The sequence below is a fragment of the Parasteatoda tepidariorum genome, chromosome 11 (genome assembly GCF_982258835.1).
Source record: "Parasteatoda tepidariorum strain Cologne lab strain chromosome 11, Ptep-v5.0, whole genome shotgun sequence".
Lineage (NCBI taxonomy): Eukaryota > Metazoa > Arthropoda > Arachnida > Araneae > Theridiidae > Parasteatoda > Parasteatoda tepidariorum.
In genome coordinates, this window is record NC_141765.1 from 9,880,411 (window position 1) to 9,900,074 (window position 19,664).

The window sequence follows — 19,664 nt, forward strand, 5'->3', positions numbered from 1 at the left end:
AGAAAATATACTCAATAAAAAACATGTTTTAAATTCCCGAACTGAACCAAGAAAAGTGTAAGAATTTTTCCTTTTTTTTTGTGATATCCAAGCAACTTTTCAAGCTATTATAAAAGAAACTGCTCTATTGTGACATACTGAATCGTTTTTCTTTATTAGTGTTTTTTCTACAAAAAATACTGAAATGAAATGTAAATTTTTTTATTTTCATAGGTCTTAACTGGGATGTATAAAAAAATATATTTAGTTTTCTTGTATATCACCGAAATAATAATAATTGAGGGTAAATATAATAATAGAGAGTATTACTATAAAGAATATTCCGAATGAAAGAAATTATTTTCTAGATCATAAGTTTAATTTCACCATTTTATCTCAAATTGCTTTTTTACGAATAAATTCTGAAAAGTACAAATTAGTGAAATAAATTATCATTATTTAATTACTCATTTAATGAAATTTTTGGGCAAAATTTTTCAAGAATCACTAAAAAATTTAAGAATTCTAGAAAAGATTTCGTTCACTGGGAAATTTGTAAGTAAAAAAAGATAGAAAGTCAAAAATGAAAAAAAAAAGAGAAAAAAGAGAAAACTCTAATTAAAAATTATTTTTAGGAGCAAACAAATGCTTTTTACTGTGTACATTCAGATCTTCTCACTTTTGTTCAATATCTATTGAAAGGGATTAGTTTTACTACTTTCTTTGCACTTACTAAGCAATAAAAATTATTTCAGTTAGAAACAAAGGGCATATTTGTGAATATATTTGGCTATTTAAATTAACGGAATTTGAAATTGGATATTTCTAAAACTCATAATTTGAAATGATCATGTACTGAATAATACGTGTTTAAATTAACAAAGTAAAAATTAACAATTAATAAATTACCCCATTCAGAGTATAGCTCAAATTTACGTTTCTAATTTTCTTAATCACATACTCATGTGAGTAAGGTTTCATTATATTGTTATGTCCTTTATATCTATAGTTAAATGTTTCTGATTCAAAATATTTAGACAAGAACCTTGCAAACTAGCCTGAAAAATGTGGCTATTGATCACAATAGAAGGGAAGCAATTGGATAAATCCCTTCCCTTCATTTGGAGAATTGGTAAATTGAAAAAGAAAGAAATTGGTTTTTGTGTTTCTAATCAATTTTTATTTTAAATTAAACTTTATAATGAAACATTTTTCTTTCATATTAACTAGTTTTTATCTTTCGTTTTTCTAAAAATAAAAATTTTTAAAAAAGTTTTTATTTCATTTTTTTTTCATTTTTTAATTTCATTTCATTTTCAAAAATTTCCTTTTTTTTCTCAAAAAAATTAAGCTTATTTTTTTGAAAAGGTCTTGTCTTTTGCTGTTTTAATCATGCCGCTAATTATTCTGATAATTTTTGAGTAGTCTTCAGGTAAATTTTTACTGGAAAAGTGGGCAATAGAGTTGGAAATCACTGCTCTGACTCATCAATGAGTGAAATTGTTTCTACTAGCCCTTTTCACAGTATTTTTTTTTTCTAACTACGGTAACTTTTGTTTAAAATGAAGACTCTCAAAATCAAATTAAAAGTTTATTTAAAATTATCTACATTGTTAGAATTTCCTTTCCAAAATTAAGGTAAAACAGCCTACAGCTATTTGTCTATCCAATTTCTAACTTTACGCATTTTTTTAACTTTACGCTTTTGAAACTATTTACAACTAGTATGGCTAAAAAACTAAGCGGTTTTTTAATCATTTACATTTAGCATGGTTCAAAATCGTAAAAAAGAAAGCTAACTGGACAATGGAACTAGGCTGTACGTTACGAAATGGGCATTGGAGCTAAGTTGTGGTTGAGTTGTTTTTTTATCAAATGAGCTGTGGAATATGATTTAATTAGTTTATCTATTAGTTTCACCTATCATAAGAGATGGGAAATACTAGACTTTTTTGTGTTAAGCAGCTTTATGTCACTGCCATCTGTGCGTGAATGAGAGCATCTTATCCTAATAGTCCAGATGCACAAATTGGGTAGTGCATGACACTGGAAACTCTTCTTGTGGTGTCAACGGTAGGTTTCAAGCACCCGTTCTGTCCTTAATGAGATTGACATATTATAGTCTTCTCGGCTGTTATATGTACCCACCTTCAAGGAACTGAGTAGCTTCATTAGGTGCACCTAGTTGATACGATACAATTTTGGTTGATTAACCGTATTAGGTAAAGCATTTAGTAAATGTTTTTTTAATGACAGTTAACAGTTTGAATACCATCTTATTTAAGGTTATTTGGCTGTTTTGTTTAAATGTGGTAAAGTATCAGTAAAATAAATTTTTATTGAAACATTTATCCCGAAAACTTTCTAACAGCGTAGTTGAATGTTTTGTAAAAATCTCGGTAACCAGATAACTGATGTGCATAATTTGTTTAATTTTTCATAAAATCACTTTCTTGACATTGTTTATTATTTTCTGAAGCCATTCAGTTAGAAAGAAAATAATCAGTAGGAAGAAGCATAAATGTGTAGAAAAAACAGTAATTTGTTTGTTAAGATATTTATTAAAACGGAATGCTATAAAGAGATTTTGTGTGGAAATTCGTTTTAAAACCGAAATCGTAAAACTTAAATTTTAATGAAAAGATTCCCCCAGAGAAATATTCTCCAAGAGAGTATGAAAGGAAATACGGATATATTATGTTTAAGAGTTTCTAGCATTCATTTCAAAGATATATTACTATTCATCAAAAACTTCAAATCCGAGGAATGGGAGAGATTATATGAAGATTCGCTTTCATTTGCTCATAATATTTCCTCAGAGTTTTAACTACAGATCTCTAGTGATATAGTACCTACTTTATTGCTCGGAAAAATCTCAGTGCATCATCCAGCTATCTTTTCTAACTGTCATGAATCTGGTAAGTTAAATCCTTGCTGAAATTTCCATATGTGTTTTAATAAAATATAGTTTCAAAGTGTACGGATTATAATATCAAAACTGGAAAAATACTTTTATTCAGTTTCCATGCTTATAGCATAATTTCTATGCAATATTAATCTCCGTTGCAAGTTAAGAAAATACCATTGCGGTATAGGATTTAAGTAATCGTCAACGACTGCATATTATTCTATTTTATTTAGCTATCAAATTATATAATTGTGCTTTCAAAACAATATAAAAGCTATAAAAAATTAAATTGAACCGACAGAAATTTATTTCGTGGTACCTTTTACGATATATATCATAGAATTATTTAAAAGGGTTATAGTTTCATAGTCTTACTGGAATCTTAGAATTGGTGACAGATTTCGATAAATAAGGAGAACATTCGTTCTTGAAAAAGAAACAACTACATGACGTTGCACGAGCATTGGATTTCAATGAACCACTAAAAATGGTGCTGACATACCCTTAACAAATTAAATGCGAGATAAAGAATTTTTGCATTTGTTTCGCTGTAGAAGAAAATCGTCTGTATATAAAGAACAATATAGTGTTATTCCTTCATCAGTTTCTTTAAAAGCGAACAGGTAAGTGTACAGTTGTTACGATTTGTAGATACCATTTTTATTAATTCGTATTACTTGTTAATTGATTATCGTATTACTTGTGAATTGGGAGCTTTGCGTCCATTTAGCGTGCAGGATTTTTTCTTAACTTGCAACAGAGTATAAAACGTGTATCTCTACTCAATAATTCCAATATATAGCTTTTGATGTACTTTATGATACTATTATACTCCCTTACACTCTCAGAAATAAAACTCTCACTTTTGACAATTCAGCAATCCTTGAGCTATATTTCGTTGATTTTGAGAATTATTTCGTCTTGAAATCACATGATTTTTGATCAAACTAGAACTCTCAAGTATATGAGGAAAATGTTTCCTCAACTAGAAAGCTCAGCATAGTGCAAAGTATAGTAGTTTATACTATTATTAAATCTCATACTATCAAGTTATACAAAAAATATTTGAAATTTAAAAAAAAAGTCTCCTTAGTAAATATTATTAAGGAAAGAAATCACTGTTTTAGATTATATCATGTAGACTATTAACATTGTATTCGAGCAAAGGTTATCGTTACAAAAATGTTTTTAATATTTTAAGACTTTTTAATCTTTCGGCTTGAAACAGTTGATGGTATTTTCTGGAAGATTTTGCTTTTAGTTTAAAAAAATTTAACATACTTTAAATATTTAAATAATTTACTGATTAAAATTATTTATTACATTAGTTAAGTAAGCAAGAATTTACCTGACTTTCTTCCCTTTTAAGAAACCCTTATTATAAATTTTTAAATAAAGTAATGTAGTAAGTGTTAAAAAATGCATATAAATTAAATTAAAAAGTTACTATTTATGCAATTAAATAAGAAGAGTGTGCAGAAAAAAAGGACCACCCTGAATAACTTTTGTTCTAATAATCGGATTTTCCTATTCTAAGACTCAATCTTAATGGCTGGAGAGGGTGACGTCAAATATGCTATTTAATAAGTGCAGACAATATTAAAGAGAAGTTACGAAATCAGGCACAAAAACATACTTTATTTGAATAAACATGCCTTTTTCTCAACGAATAAAGATTTCTGACCTCCAAAATATAGGGAGGAGCCGCAATCTGGTAAATATGGCCCCAATAGTTTGGTCAGGAGAGCGCTCCAAAGTTTGGATCCACTTAATATTAATTTCACTTTTTGTGTATTTTGCTATATCTCGAGAACTCTTTAAGTGAATTGAAAAATTTTTACACACAATTATAAAATTCGTTTATCCAAAGATAATTCCATGTAAAAAATAACTTTTCGAAAACTTTTTATTATTTTATTTAATAACGGTCGAAAAAAATTGAATTGTTCAAAGTATACAATTTTTGCATAATTTTAAGGAATGTAATTTTATGTGGCATAATACAAAATTTGAGCCAAATTTGTTGAACAGTTCCTGAGAAATCGAATTTCAAGTTTCTGACTTTTTTGAAATTCAATTTCTCAGGAACTATTCGATCGAATTGGCTCAAATTTTGTATTTCGCCACATAAAATTACGTTCTTTAAAATGATGCAAAAATGTATGTTTTACAATTCAAATTTTTTCGACTATTCTTAAATTCGCTTAAAAAAAAGTATATAGTGAAATACGCATAAAGTAAAATTAACATTAAGAGGTTCAAACTTGGAAGCGCTTACCTGACCAAATTATTGGGATCATATTTCCCAGATTGCGACTACCCTATATTTCGGGAGTCAGAAATCTGAACATGCCGAAAAAAAGGCATGTTTATTCAGAGAAAGTAGGTTCTTGTGTCTGATTTCGTAACTTAAAATATTGTCTGCACTCATTAATTTGCATATTTGAAATTAAATTCTCGAGCCTTTAGAACCGCAAAATCTAATCTTATTCAGGGTTAAATCAAAATCAAAAGTTATTCAGAGTAATCCCTTTTTTTTCTTTTTGAAGCACTGTATATTGTTTTTGTGCTTCAAAATTTATAAGTTGAAAAAAAACTTTAAGAAAAGGAACACTTTTTGTAGAACATGAAAAACTTAAACAAAAAAGTGCATGTTTTGAAATAAATTATTTAATTTTGTTTTTCGGTTATCAATTCGCTTAGAACCTATAATATTTTTAAAGATAATTTGCTATTTTGCTTCTGCTCACTTTAGATAGCGATTGTCCAACATAAATTTTTCTGACAGTTTAATTATCTTTAACATTTGATTACAAACAAGCACGAAATCTAAAATAATGTCTTCTTATTCATTCGAAAGTTTTATTTTAGTATAAGAACATTTATTAAACTCAACTATCGATTTACTTGAAAGTGGTTTCTAAGTATAGCTACTAATATCTAGGTTCTAGCTCTTAGAAGGATATGCTTTAAAAAATACACACAGCTTTATTTTATCTGTTTGAAATATTCAAGAATAAGGATGACAACAACTTATAAGTTAATTTTCAATTTCAGTTATCTATTTACCTGAAACTTTTTTTTAATATCTAGGTTTTTTTAATATCTATACTCTTTAAAAGAAATAAGCACATTTTTAATCAATTTTGTATTTAAAATACTGAATAATAAAACTATCAACATCATTATAATGCAATTATCAATTTCAGCTATTAATTTTCTTAAAGTGAATATGAATTTTACTAGGTTCTAAATCATAGAAAGATAAGCTTTAAAATATACACACATTTTTATTTTATCTGTTTAGAATATTCAAGAATAAGATTGTCAACAACTAATAATGTAATTTTCCATTTTAATTTTCAATATGCCTGAATGCAGTCTTTAAGATTTAACTACTGATATGAAATACAGATCTACTAAAGCATAAAAATATAAAATTAAAATAAAATGTAACGCAAAACACTTTTAATATAAGTTAGAAAATCTATAGTTAAATAAAACAGCACAATAACCAATTTCCTTACATATTGTTTTCATTTAAAAAATAAAGATAAAAACGAAAGCCCAAAACTGAAATTAATTAAAAGAAGAAACATTAGAGTGAATTAATGAAAATTGTTTAAAATAAAACTCATATAGAAATTAATTTCAAGGAAATTTCAGTTTCAAGGGAAGAACAAAATTATACTACAGTTAGAGATAAAAAATATGATAGTCTGAGGTACTTTTCAATTATAACTGTTTGAAATAAATCTTTCAAAATCTCTTGGCAAAATAATAAGGATAATATTTTAGATTTTCAGAATTATAATTTAAACAGAAGTAAAATTAGTCCATGAGTTCTTTTCTTTTTAAGCATACATAAAACATAAGTAAACACCAAATCAAAATAATTTTAATAGAATACATCTATCTTATTGAGAAAAAAATTATAAAGCTTATTTTTCTTGCAGTCAAACATAATAATTAATTTTAATTTTATATGACGGAAAAGCATTAGCTATAGCAGCAGAAACGATATTTTCGATTTTACTTTTTAACTATGTATTTTTAAAATGTTAAAAATAAAAAAAGAATGGTATAGAAAGTTAAATAGTAAAACGAAAACGTACATTTGAAAAAAATTCATTTTTATTATAATAGTTTTTATTACCTTCTTTTTTTCTTCTTTTCTAAAGAGTTGGGCAAAGATTTAAGTTGATTTAATCATTTTGATCTAAATTCAAATTACTCATACCTCAACTTGAGACTTGAATTGAAAAAGATTTTTCTCCTTTTTTCATCGATATTTTTCTTTTTCCAATTTCGTAGAAGTGTTTTCGTCAGGAGCTTCCGAGTATAAACTAAACTATGTTTGTTAGGTGTTTGTTACAGGAAACTGTGTTCTTTTTGTTTTATTATAACTTGTTTATTTTTAATCAGCTTAACCAATCATTTAAACCAAGTTGTTTTACACAATGCTGAAAATATTTTTTAAAATATGTTCTTTATGAAAAGTTACTTCCGTTTAATTTTAGAATTTAATTTTGCAACAAGCGACGAACTTTGTTGTTTGTATGTAGTACATTTAAAAATTACAACTATCTGGATTTTTGAATACTTTACTAACTCAATATTTTCAAATAATTTTTCAAAGAAAACTTGATTTTTAAATTATTTCAAAAAACTAAGGGTCAAGTTGGTTTTTATATAAAACTGAGCAAAACCGAACAAACGACAGACGCATAACTGCTATTTGTTATACCAAACTGGAGAATTTTGAAACATTTTGCTCAACTATTCTGCGATAACATTTTTAAAGCTTACAAATAATAATGGGTTTACACGAACAAAAAATTGCTGGTAAAATTTCCCCGTTGCTGCTGTTGTTGTTTCTAATGTTACTTGCAATCCAACAAGCCTGCTTGGTTAAACCAAGCGTATTTAATGCAGAGGGTGCATTTCTTATTTTCAGTGGCGCCATCTACGATCAAGAACATAACTTCAGCCCCGCCATACACACACATTAGAACCCGTTTACATGCGGACCCATTTCATACATCCATTCATTCACCCACGGATCGGATCGTAATTTTGACCTGAACCAGAGAACGATCAATCTCCAATTCAGTTCCCTCAAAGGTATTATTTGTTATGGGGACATGGAGGACTTCGTGATCACACAGATTTAACGTGCAGCAGTCATCATTTACTGCACGGGGAGTCCTCGGCTGGCAGGGATCGGACCCACGACCTGTTAGACATGGGTCCAACGCCCTACCAACCAGGCTCAAAATTTCCTCGCTATATGGTAGTGACATTTCGAGGGAAAAAAACATATTTCTGCATAACAACACCGAAATACGAAATATACTGTATTTAAGCCAATTATTTGGTAATTTTTCCGTTCATGGTTTACCGGAATTTACGGTTTAACGGAAATTTATGTTTTCAATTACAGTTCTTATAACCATATATTTAGTAAAAAATAGAAAACTGAAAAGTAAATTTAAACGAACAAATGGTTTTTATGCTATGCTCTAAGGTGACATAAAAAAATTACCAAATTTTATCAGATATTATAAAACTGCTTTATTGATAATTTTTCATAAATCATTACCAAAGCGCTTCCAAAAAAACCTTACAGAGCTTTTAAATATTCCCACAGAGCCAGAAACATGGTAAATTTTACCATTTTCGGGTAGTTTTGACCATACTTTTTTTCTCAGTGTAGTTTAGGCTCTTTTGCTGATTTTTGTGAAAAAATATGCCTAAGCTTTCTGACAAATAATTCAATAAATTAGCATTAATATTTTAAATATACAATAAAATAATTTTCAACGTTATAAAATTTATTTAAATACTCATATATATTATTAACTTAAGTGTAACTTCGGTCAACTTGACAACTTAGCCTAACTTTTTAGTTTTAAACATAGAATGTATCATTAAAACACTTTTTATCAGTTTAAAATGATCTATAATGATCGATAATTATTAAAAATCTTTATAAAGGAAACAAATACATTTTTAAAGTGTATCTTCATAAATTTACAAATCTGGTATTTTGAAGACATACAATTGGGATTGGAAGCTATTATTTTGGGTCACCAATAAGAAGCTGTAACTGCTGAACACACTATTACCAGGAGATTAAAGACTTAGACCAGTCGAAATTAATTGAGAGACATAGCATTGGACTAGTGATGTAAATGCTGATGCTCTATTTGATGGCGTTTATTGCAGAATCCCTTACTATACAAGATTGGATTGCTCTACAGTTAAGGTACAATACATTCTATTCTATTTTAACACGTAACAGTAATAATTGAGTGACGTATCTAACATCTTTCTGAATCTATTTCACGGTTATTATTTTTGTTACCCACTTTTTATACTTGTTCCCCAAATTTCGAATTCGGTCTTCACCCTTTAATACCATCACCTCTTACAACGACCCTTTCATTATAGCGGCCAATGCATCACTATCCCGTTTCTATTCTACGAATGCAATGCTATTTTAATGTCCATTCGAAGGTCTACATTAAACCAGCTATCTCAGTAAAACGACCGAATTTAGTCATTTGATTAAGAAAAAGTTTCGAATTAATTATTTAAATACTATTTCGTTTGGTGTTATCACATAATAAATGTAAAACACCTTGAATCCCATTTGAATCAAGGAAGTGTGACACAAACTCCTAAATTCTTATCCAAAGTAATCGTAGTTTATGATATTATTCACTATCTGTGCAACTTTCTTCTCAATGGATACAATAAATTTATCAGTCATACTTTTCATGTTTGAAAATACTCTTTTTGTGATTTATTTTCGAGTCAAAACATGTAGCCTTTGCAGTTATCTGGAAGTATGTTATTTATGTTGTGGTTTTAAGAAGGCAACTGCACACGGCTCATCGAGTAAAAACTATTTAACTGAAAACATTACTATGCTGGAACTTTTAAAATTCTTTTTATTTATTTTATATTCTCCAATTGTTCATATCTATAAGATCAATGGATTTCAACAATATTATTTTTATGAATAAAGTTATGGAACCTGAAATAAAGCCACAAGAACAAAGCAAGAGGCTTACGTTTGGGATGAACCAGTCACTATAAATAAATAATCTAGAGAGGTCCTTAGACTTCATAACTTTAAGAATACATTCTGCAGAGGACAAGTTTTTACAATGCTTCGAACATCTATTTAACTCGGACATTAAAGAAATATTTTACAATTCTATATTAGAATTTTTTCTAGAGGAATAATTTTCTCGTTATAATGGATACAAGTATCCTTTTCAAATGTCGCTGGGGAAACTAGAAAATACTGATACAGTAAAAAATTCTGATACAATTACAATGCTATATGGTAATTACATTTCTTTTAAGAAAAACTAAAAAAAAAAAAAAAAAAAAAAAAAAAAAAAAAAAAAAAAAAAAGCAAAAACGTAGTTCTAGTAATAGAAACAGGAATATACGATTTTTCAACCATTCGTTTAGTAATTTTTTTTATTCATATGGTAACGATTTGCCGGAAATTCTGGTTTCTTGTTACCAAACATTGAGTAAAATAATGCAAAACTGAAAGGTAAATTATTTTCAATAAATAATTTTTATTCCATGCCTAAAGGAAAGGTATTATGATAAAATTGCCAAATTTTATTACATATCATAAAACCATATGTATTTGTTAATTTCACCAAAATCCTTTCCAAAGCAATACGATAAAAATTACCGAGCTTTTTGGTGTTCTTCTAGAGCCAGAAGTATGGTAAATTTTATTATATTCTGGCAGTTTTGACCTTACTTTTTTCTCTGTCTACGAAGGGGATATCCCTCTCGGTTAAGTACCTCATCAGCTTTTCAAAAGCACTGCACACTGATTACAGTTCTAAATATAATTATTCACGTTCTTAGTAAATAATGGTTGACATAATTATCGTATTTTGCAAAATAAACATTTGTGCAGCCACTTTTTTTTTATTTTTTGAAAAAAAAAGACCGCACGTTTTAAGGAAAGCTAGATACAAATGGGTTTATAGCGCATAACAGTAATGAAAATAAATGAAACAATTCTGAGAAGCAATACATTTGATTAATATAAAAGAAAAGGGAGTTTTTTGCCTTTAGAGTTTTATAGAAGTTAGCATTTAAAAAAAAAACTTTTGTTAAAGTAAAATACTGTTTTAAAACTTTTTAAGAATAAGATTTTTTGAAAATTTATGAGAAAATTTTTTTAAATTTGTACTTTGAAAACAGAAGGCAACAATCTTTCATCAACAGTAGCCGAACCTACCTTTTTAACTCATTTGCTTGAGTAGCGTAAATCAATACCCACTTCATATGAACAAATAAATAATATATGTTTTTTGTACCACTTTTTCTGGCGTTGCATTACTAGGTTAAACTAATAACGACATTATGTATGCATAACACTAGAAAAATATTATACAATTGAATGAACAATAGTAAAAAAAATTATAAATATTAATTATAAACTATGAATATAAACCAAACTACCACTTTTTCCTCTAGGTATTTTTCAAACATGGACCACATTTTGTGGCTGAGCATGGGCATTAAATGGTTAAACTAGTAACGAAACTATGTACATAACACTAGAGAAGTATAATACAATTGAATGCGTGAAAAGAACTGTAAATATAAATGAGGCTGAAAATTGATGGTGTGATAGGAGGAATCATTCGTGAACAGGCTTTTTTTGGATTAAACTGGAAATATTTCAACTAAAAAGATATTTCTTGTTTATTATTAACTTTTTTAATTCAAATGAGATTGCTAATCAATCACAGTATGCTTAATCAAACAGTAATACATAGCTATATGATTCCAGTATTTTTATTTTTGATTAGTCAGTTACTTCATGAACATTAAACAAATACAATTTTTACACAGCATCAATGAATAGGAAAATGTTAGTGAAATAATAAGTTTATTAGTTTTAAAATCGTGAATTATGTAAAAAATTTTGAGCGTTCGCGGATAGAAAGAAGTTTAAGAAAGTATTGTTTTAATAGGGTGATTCGATTTTTTCGTCTTCTATGTTTTACGATGGCTAGTGATCGGAAGGCGTGATTGCTGGCAAGAAATTAACTTACAAAAATTAAAGTTTATACTATAATTTCTCACAAATGCCTTGACATGTTGGCAAAATACAGGCTTCTTGACATTTCTAATGCGATTGTTTTTTTTTTCTTTTTTGTAAAATGTAATCAATTTGAAGTAAGTTTTGTGTAATTCTAATATTTAAATTAAATGAATTAAATATGTGAGTATTATTTTATTTGTATTTTTCTTTACTTACAGATGGTCTCAAGGCCTATTATTTCATCAAGGATTGGTAGATTGTATTAGAGCAAGCCTGATGATACCTTTAGGAATAAGTGTTTTGATGTGTCAGCGCATGCCTAAATGTTCGATAGTTGAAACTGCATTCCTTCTCCTAGTTACAGTATCAACTGTCAACATACTGACATCAGTTATTAATGATGCTCCTCTCTTACCAGAACAAAATGAAGTATCTGATGGACCCGAAGGAGGTTATACATTAAATTCAGAAAACAATCATGTAGTTCTTGATAGTCCTCAATGTATTGTCTTTGGTTTATTTATTATATGGTTTGCTAGTTTTACAATTAACCTTGGACCAACTTTTTTGAGTGGAGCTTTATCTTCAGGAAGAGATGGTGTTGCTACTATTGATGCATGTCCAATGGTATACGCTCCTGTTAGACATTACGTGCTTAATATACTTTGGGTTACCGTTAATGTAATGTGCATCATTTTAACGGGCATACATCTGCGAAAATTATACAGGGACTTAACTAAATCGAACTTAGAAGCGCTGCGCATCGCTGGTTTAGTTACTACTATGATATCAGTTAGGTCTGAAAGGGACTTATGTGAATCTCAGCAAATTCAAAGCTACATAAGTAGACTAGAAAAAGAAGGTGTACGAAGGGTTAAAATGTTTGTCGTTCTTCTAGTAGCTTATCTTTTATTTTGGGGCCCTCTATTTATTGTAATACTGATACAACCCGGTATTAATGGACCTTCTTCATCCTATGAAATGTCTTTACACGTTGCATTTGCCCATACATTTGTCAATCCTACTTTACTGCTAGTTCTTCATAAGGAGCTAAGACATGCTTCCGCTTCTGTAAGTTGTTGTCATACTTGGTGTGAGCAAGAGGATTCAGAACCACCTTATGAACCAAGTCCAGCTAGCAGACTAAACAGAAGTTACATGTGAGTATGCCACATTTTATACAGAAATAAGTTGCATTTTAATCGGAAAAATTACTTTAGGAAACAGGTAAGATCATTTAATTCATGATTCATAAAAGTTTCAAAAATAATCATTAATATTGTACAGTTTAGCTGCAACCCAGAACCCAGTTATTTCAACATCCTTTTCCTGTATAGACTGTATCATTAGTATAGAATGCAAAAGAAAGTAATTTTTAATGGTTCAAGTTATTTTAAACCTGTTTAAGAAAAATCTTTTATAGCTGAACTTATCTTTGAACTTAAATGAATCTTTTATAGCTTGAAATCAGTATTTGTACTGGATTACATGCGTTGATTATATCAAAACTAGAGCAAATTTTAATGTAATTTTTTTTATTTTCTCGCAACCGAATTATTTTATACTTTATATTATTGTTGCACATTATCGTATCTGATTTGTATTTAACCCACTGACGGTTCTTCACGTAAAAATTCGTATTTTAACCCGCAGTCTTCTCCGCATAACAAAAACCATGCTGTTAGATAGAGAAAAAGAGTATTGGGAAAAAACTTGCCCATTTGCTATACCGCCCGTGGGTTATTTATCAAAGCTCAATTAATGACTTTATATTACCTTAATTAGGCTGCATTTTCGAATGTGACTGATCATTTTATTACTTTATTGTGCAAAAATTGGTCTGAAAATTCCATCAAGTTTTGATAATACTAACAGTGTTTCAACATTATATGGCTTTGTAGTGTTTTAACATCATATAGAAATATTTAATTTATGGTTTAAAAATAGTCATTAATATTGTACATAACAGTGTAGCTGAAACAAAAGAACCCAGTTATTTTGACATCCTTTTCCTATACATCATTCCTATACATCATTAATATAGATTGTAAAAGAAATGGTTCAAGTCATTTTCAAGTTTCTAAATCTGGGCTAGAGAAATCTTTCATGACTAAACTCTTAAAATCATTATTTGTACTGGATTACATGCGTTAATAATATCAAAACTAATACAAATTTTAATATAACATTTTTATTTTCTCGCGATCGAATTTTTTATACTCTATATTATTTTCGTATTGTGTTGAACTCAATTGTCTGATTTGTATTTAATTACTAATTAAAGCTCAATTAACGATTATCTTAATTAGGCCGCATTTCCGAATCTGACTGATTACTTTATTGAGCAAACATTGTTCGGAAAATTCCATCAATTTTTGATTATACTAATAGTATTTTCACATTATGACCTCATTTCTCCCACATCACAAATAAATTTTTTATTAGAGCAGAGTAACATCTGTGCCTGTCTTGCTTTTAAAGAAAAATCTAGCTGATTCATTTGAGTTTTAAATGTGTTTTTTGAGTTTTTATTGAAAGTAGAGCGAAAATGAATGTAAGTTCAAAAAATATGTTATTGAATGTTTTAAAAACTTTTTATTCGTATTGAATTTAGTGAATTGTAATCATCCTGCAATTTGATGGATGGTAAAAATATTTGAAGTTTATTTACAAACTTATTCATTCTTTTTATAAATAAAATGTTTTTTTCAAACCTAAATGACATTTTTTTCTTTCATCTAATGTCTTTCCGGTGTATAATTTAAGTGCATTTTATGAAAAGTTTTTTTTTTCATTCCGGAAAAATTAGTTAATTTTTATTTATTTTAAGATAATTTATTTTACATTTATTTCTTACGTTTATGAAATAAGTTTGACGGTGATTAATGTTTGTTATTAGCATTCATTTAGTTTTTCTTAATTCTTTTATTCCCTTATAGGATTCGTATTATTTAGATCTCTTATTTTCTTATAGATATAATAGTCTTCAATGCTTTCCTCTGAGAAATTATATTTACTGTCTATATAGTTACATAGTTGTTCAAATCTATACTCTGCAAGAGAGTTTTAGTAGATCTTAAAGCTAAGTTAAAATTATATGAATTAAATATACTGCAAATGAAGGAAATTCTTCTCCTTAAAAACATAAGTTTAAAACATTTAATGTTCAGTCATTCTCTTTGGTTAAAATTGCCTCTATCACAGGGTAAAAATTATAAAGTTCGTTTAAAGTCATTGTTCCCTAGAAGTGAATTACTTAAATTAAAATGCTTAATGATAAACGAATCTAACGTGAAAACAAATATTGCATTAAAAAAGGCCTATTTTCTCTTGTTACAGATATACAGTCCCTGGCCAACTTATTAGACGCACTATGAGATTCTATTTAAAAATCTTAATTATCAGGTGATGCTATATAGCTTTATTGTTTTTAAGCAACTGAAACCGGTTTGTACTTGTTTACCATCGTGCCTCATTTGGTTAAATTCGACGATATATAAGGATTGGATAAATTAGACGATCTATTGTATAAATTAGAATATTTCTTATATCAGATATTGTATTAATGTATTATAATAATTAGACCAAATTATTAGACATACTGTAATTTTTTAATAATTACGAATTTATATGCAATACTTTTATATTTGAACATAAATGCAATGGGTTTTTATTCAGGAGGCCTTTTATATACTTCCTATTTGCATTTATTTTTAACGTATTGCATCGCATTGTTAAACAATTGATACAAGAGCGTAAATAAGTGCAAGCCGGTTACAGTCGAGTAAAAGCAATAAAGCTGTATAGTATCACCTGATAATTAAGATTTTACATAGAATCTTATAGAGCGTCTAAAAATTTGGCCAGGTAGTGTATTTACATTTATTAAATTAATTATGTTATTATATTGTTTTACATTATTATTATATTTATATACAATAGCTTAGATACAATGGTTAAGGAAAATTACTATACTAACTCTATATAAACAATCTTTCTTTTAGCAGCGAGTGTTTTGGAAGATTTTACATGGCAAAACTTTTGGCACAATCTGAATGATCATGCTTGAAGCTTTTAGTAACGGCTTCTTTTTTACCGATGCAAACTTTTCATCGACGAAACCAAAACTAGAGTAGGAAATTAAATCCTTCCTTTTTTTTTCAACGCCACTATGTATAAAAAGCATTCTTGCATAAATGTTGCAATCATATGGAATGATTTCAAAACTGCTGGTATAAAGTTAGAAAGAAGTTTTAAACTTCCTTAACTGTTTTTTTGTCTATCCAAATTTTGCATAGGTAAAACGAATACCATTTCTAAAAGTTTTAATCATGATCTTTTAAATTGTATCAACAGTTTTACTATGTAAAATCTTCCAAAAAAACTAACCGTTAACAGAAAGTTTGTTCACACAGAGTTAATACAGAAGTATTTCCATACCGATCTCTGTACATCCCGTCAAGTACCGTCAAGAAAAACTTCATTGACTCAGTGAAGCAAGAATTAAAGAAGTCGTTTTTAGGTGGGTGGTCAACTTTTCAAGGACTCCAAATTCGAGCCCGATTATTCCAAATTCGATTATTTGAAGCAGTGAAAAACAGGTTTGAGATGCTATTAAATGTCCCAAACAAATTAAGGCGCCCTTAACATATTATAATATATGTTTAATGAGCAAAGTAAACAGTGGAATACTTTAATATCTTATGATTTAGTGATTCGATTGTTAAGTAGTATGATACAATCTTCATGGATTCAGGGGCTTACCTAAAATATGCTGTTTTCTTGAAGCATATCATACCTTAAGTTACGAAATCAGATACAAGAATGTGCTAGCTTTTTTTAAAAATAAACAGGATTTTTTTCGACGGGTTTTGATTTTCGTGCCAAAAATGGTTAATCGGATGGTCAATCGGACTTATGGTTAATCGGATTAAGACACTACTGCGATTATTTTACCGTAATTTCAGCATGAAAATGCTAACAGTGTATATATATATATATATATATATATATATATATATATATATATATATATATATATATATATATATATATATATATATATATATATATATATATGTAAATAGAGAGACAAAATATAATTTTTATAATAAACTGAAATACTTTTTAAAACTCATAGCAATTGTCACGAATTATTTTCTAAATAGCCACTTTTTATTTTCTCAAAAATAGTGTTAGAAAGTAATTAATAAGGCATTTATGGCTAATTCTAAAATCTAATCTTTTTTTTTTCAAAATAAATTGCCTCTTTCACAAGTTTTTCAAATTTGTAATGGTGTCAAAAAAATCAAATTTGCTGTCAGTATTTTAGCATCAGATAAATCAAATTATTTATTCAAAAATATTCTACGTTCCCCCTATGCATTATCGTTCAAAAGACACAATAAAAAAAACTTTTATGTTATCCAAAAGTTAGTATTCTAAGCAAACTCTCAGAATAAGAAGTTAAAATAAAAATTTAAACTATTAAATAGAACGGATTTTATGCATTCAGGTTATGCTTAAGTAAGAATTGTTCGTTGGCTATAAATATTTCGAAGTAATTCTGTCTGAAAAATGACAAAAACAAATTACTCTTTATTGCAAATTTATACCACATTTTCTAAGGAAATCCTGAGAAGAAATTGTGGAAATAGTTGAGAATGCATCTCATTCATATGTATGAGATAAATGCTTTTAAGAAACCCCCACAAATGTATAAATCTCTGCTTGATAAGGAGAACCAATCGTTTACCTTCCAGTGTCACATGATAACAATCGATCAAACTGGTGCCGTCTTTACCAAATTGTTCAAGCTAATTTAATCAAGATATTAAAATAAAACAAAAATTGAAGATATTCCTCAGCAGAGAATCAAATGATTGCTTCAACAAATTAGCAGATTTTAAAAGAGAGAGTTGAACTTAAGTGTATATATATATATATATATATATATATATATATATATATATATATATATATATATATATATATATATATATATATATATATATATATATATATATATATATATATATATACATACACAATATATATATATATATATACATACATACACAATATATATATATATACATACACAAATTAACATGAAAAGAATAAAAAACTAAATGGTAGAGAAACAAGAATGGTAAAAGCAAATAGTCGTTGTCAAGACACATCTAATTGCCATAAATGCGATTAAATACAGTTGGTAGCCTTTCAAAGAGGGGAATTTAAGGAAGAATTAGCACTGACGAGCGATTTGCAGGTTAATCATCGATTATCCTTACATTTAAATTTATCATTGGAATTATTAGCAATTAGATTAAACTGAAGCAGGGTGCTAACCTGAATCAGCAGGGGACCAAAAAATTATATAAAAAAATATACAAAATTTGGAAGAAAAATATCTCTTTAACAAATAACCGCGTGCATAAGCAACAGGGGAAAATTTGTATCTAGGAGAAAGAAGCATAAAAACATAAAAAGAGTATTAATCGCGCAAATGCAGCATAAATTATTACCCTAAATAAACACAAATTAACATGAAAAACATGAATAAAATAAAAAACTAACTATATATAACTATATAATATATAACTATATATAACTATATATAACTATATATATAACTATATATATATATATATATATATAAATATATTCAAAGGAAAATTATAGACATATGAAAAAGGGGGGGGGAATAATAATGGAAAAAAAACAACAAACAACTGATTAAAGAAAAAAGAAGGATGAAATTTTTAAAAAAAAACCGAAAAATAAAAGATATAATCTTTTCATCAGCCCACACGATATTATATCCGCAAAAAAGAGATACTTTTTCCATGAGCAAATCCATTTCGGGCAATTCCGTGGTCAAAATTAGTTCCTGAAAAATTCCTTTACTAAAAAATTTCCTTTGTTAATTTTTATAATTTTTCCATGTGCAAACCCATTTCGGGCAAATCCGTGGGTAAAATTATTTACTAAAAATTTCTTTATTATTTTATAAAATTTTTCCATTTGCCAATCCATTTCGGGCAAATCCGTGGCTAAAATTATCTACTAAAATAATTTTTCTTTGTTAATTTTTATAATTTTTCCATGTGCAAATCCATTTTGGGCAAATCCATGGGTAAAATTATTTACCAAAAATTTCTTTATTAATTTTTCCATGTGCAAATCCATTTCGGGCAAATCCGTGTTAAAATTATCTACTAAAATTTTTTTTTGATAATTTATATAATTTTTCCATGTGCAAATCCATTTCGGGCAAATCCATGGCTGAAATTATTTGCAAAACAGGCAATTTATGTTCATCTTTTCTATTTTAAATTTTTTCTTAAATAAATATTTATTTTTTAAAATTATTTATGGTCAATTTTTCAAATTATCCAGTATAATATTACCTTGCGCACATCCATTTCGGGCCTATCCTTGTTAACTAACAAATCAATGCACAGCATAACAAATCACTTCAACAATGCAGTAAGAACGGCACTTTAAATTCCTCTAGTTACACTCAATTTGCGCATTTGTTTTCATATTTTGTAATCTAACAATCTTGTTGCGAAAATATTTTTAAATCATTCTTGAAAAATTTCCCGTTCATGTAAGTACATCTGATTTCGCTACTCGCTTTATAGATTTTGTTTTATACTGTTTTTTCTTTTTATT

At 27.9% G+C, this 19,664-nt stretch overlaps 1 protein-coding gene across 2 annotated transcripts in view; it reads left to right on the forward strand.

The window, feature by feature from the left end:
• Window positions 1-19,664, forward strand: part of LOC107443169 (uncharacterized) — a 327,331-nt gene that overhangs the window by 172,770 nt on the left and 134,897 nt on the right. For both annotated transcript variants that reach the window (XM_071187585.2, XM_071187586.2), the window contains exon 3: window positions 12,203-13,144. In XM_071187585.2, the coding sequence (XP_071043686.1) occupies window positions 12,203-13,144 (942 nt within the window). The remainder of the gene's footprint in view (window positions 1-12,202; window positions 13,145-19,664) is intronic.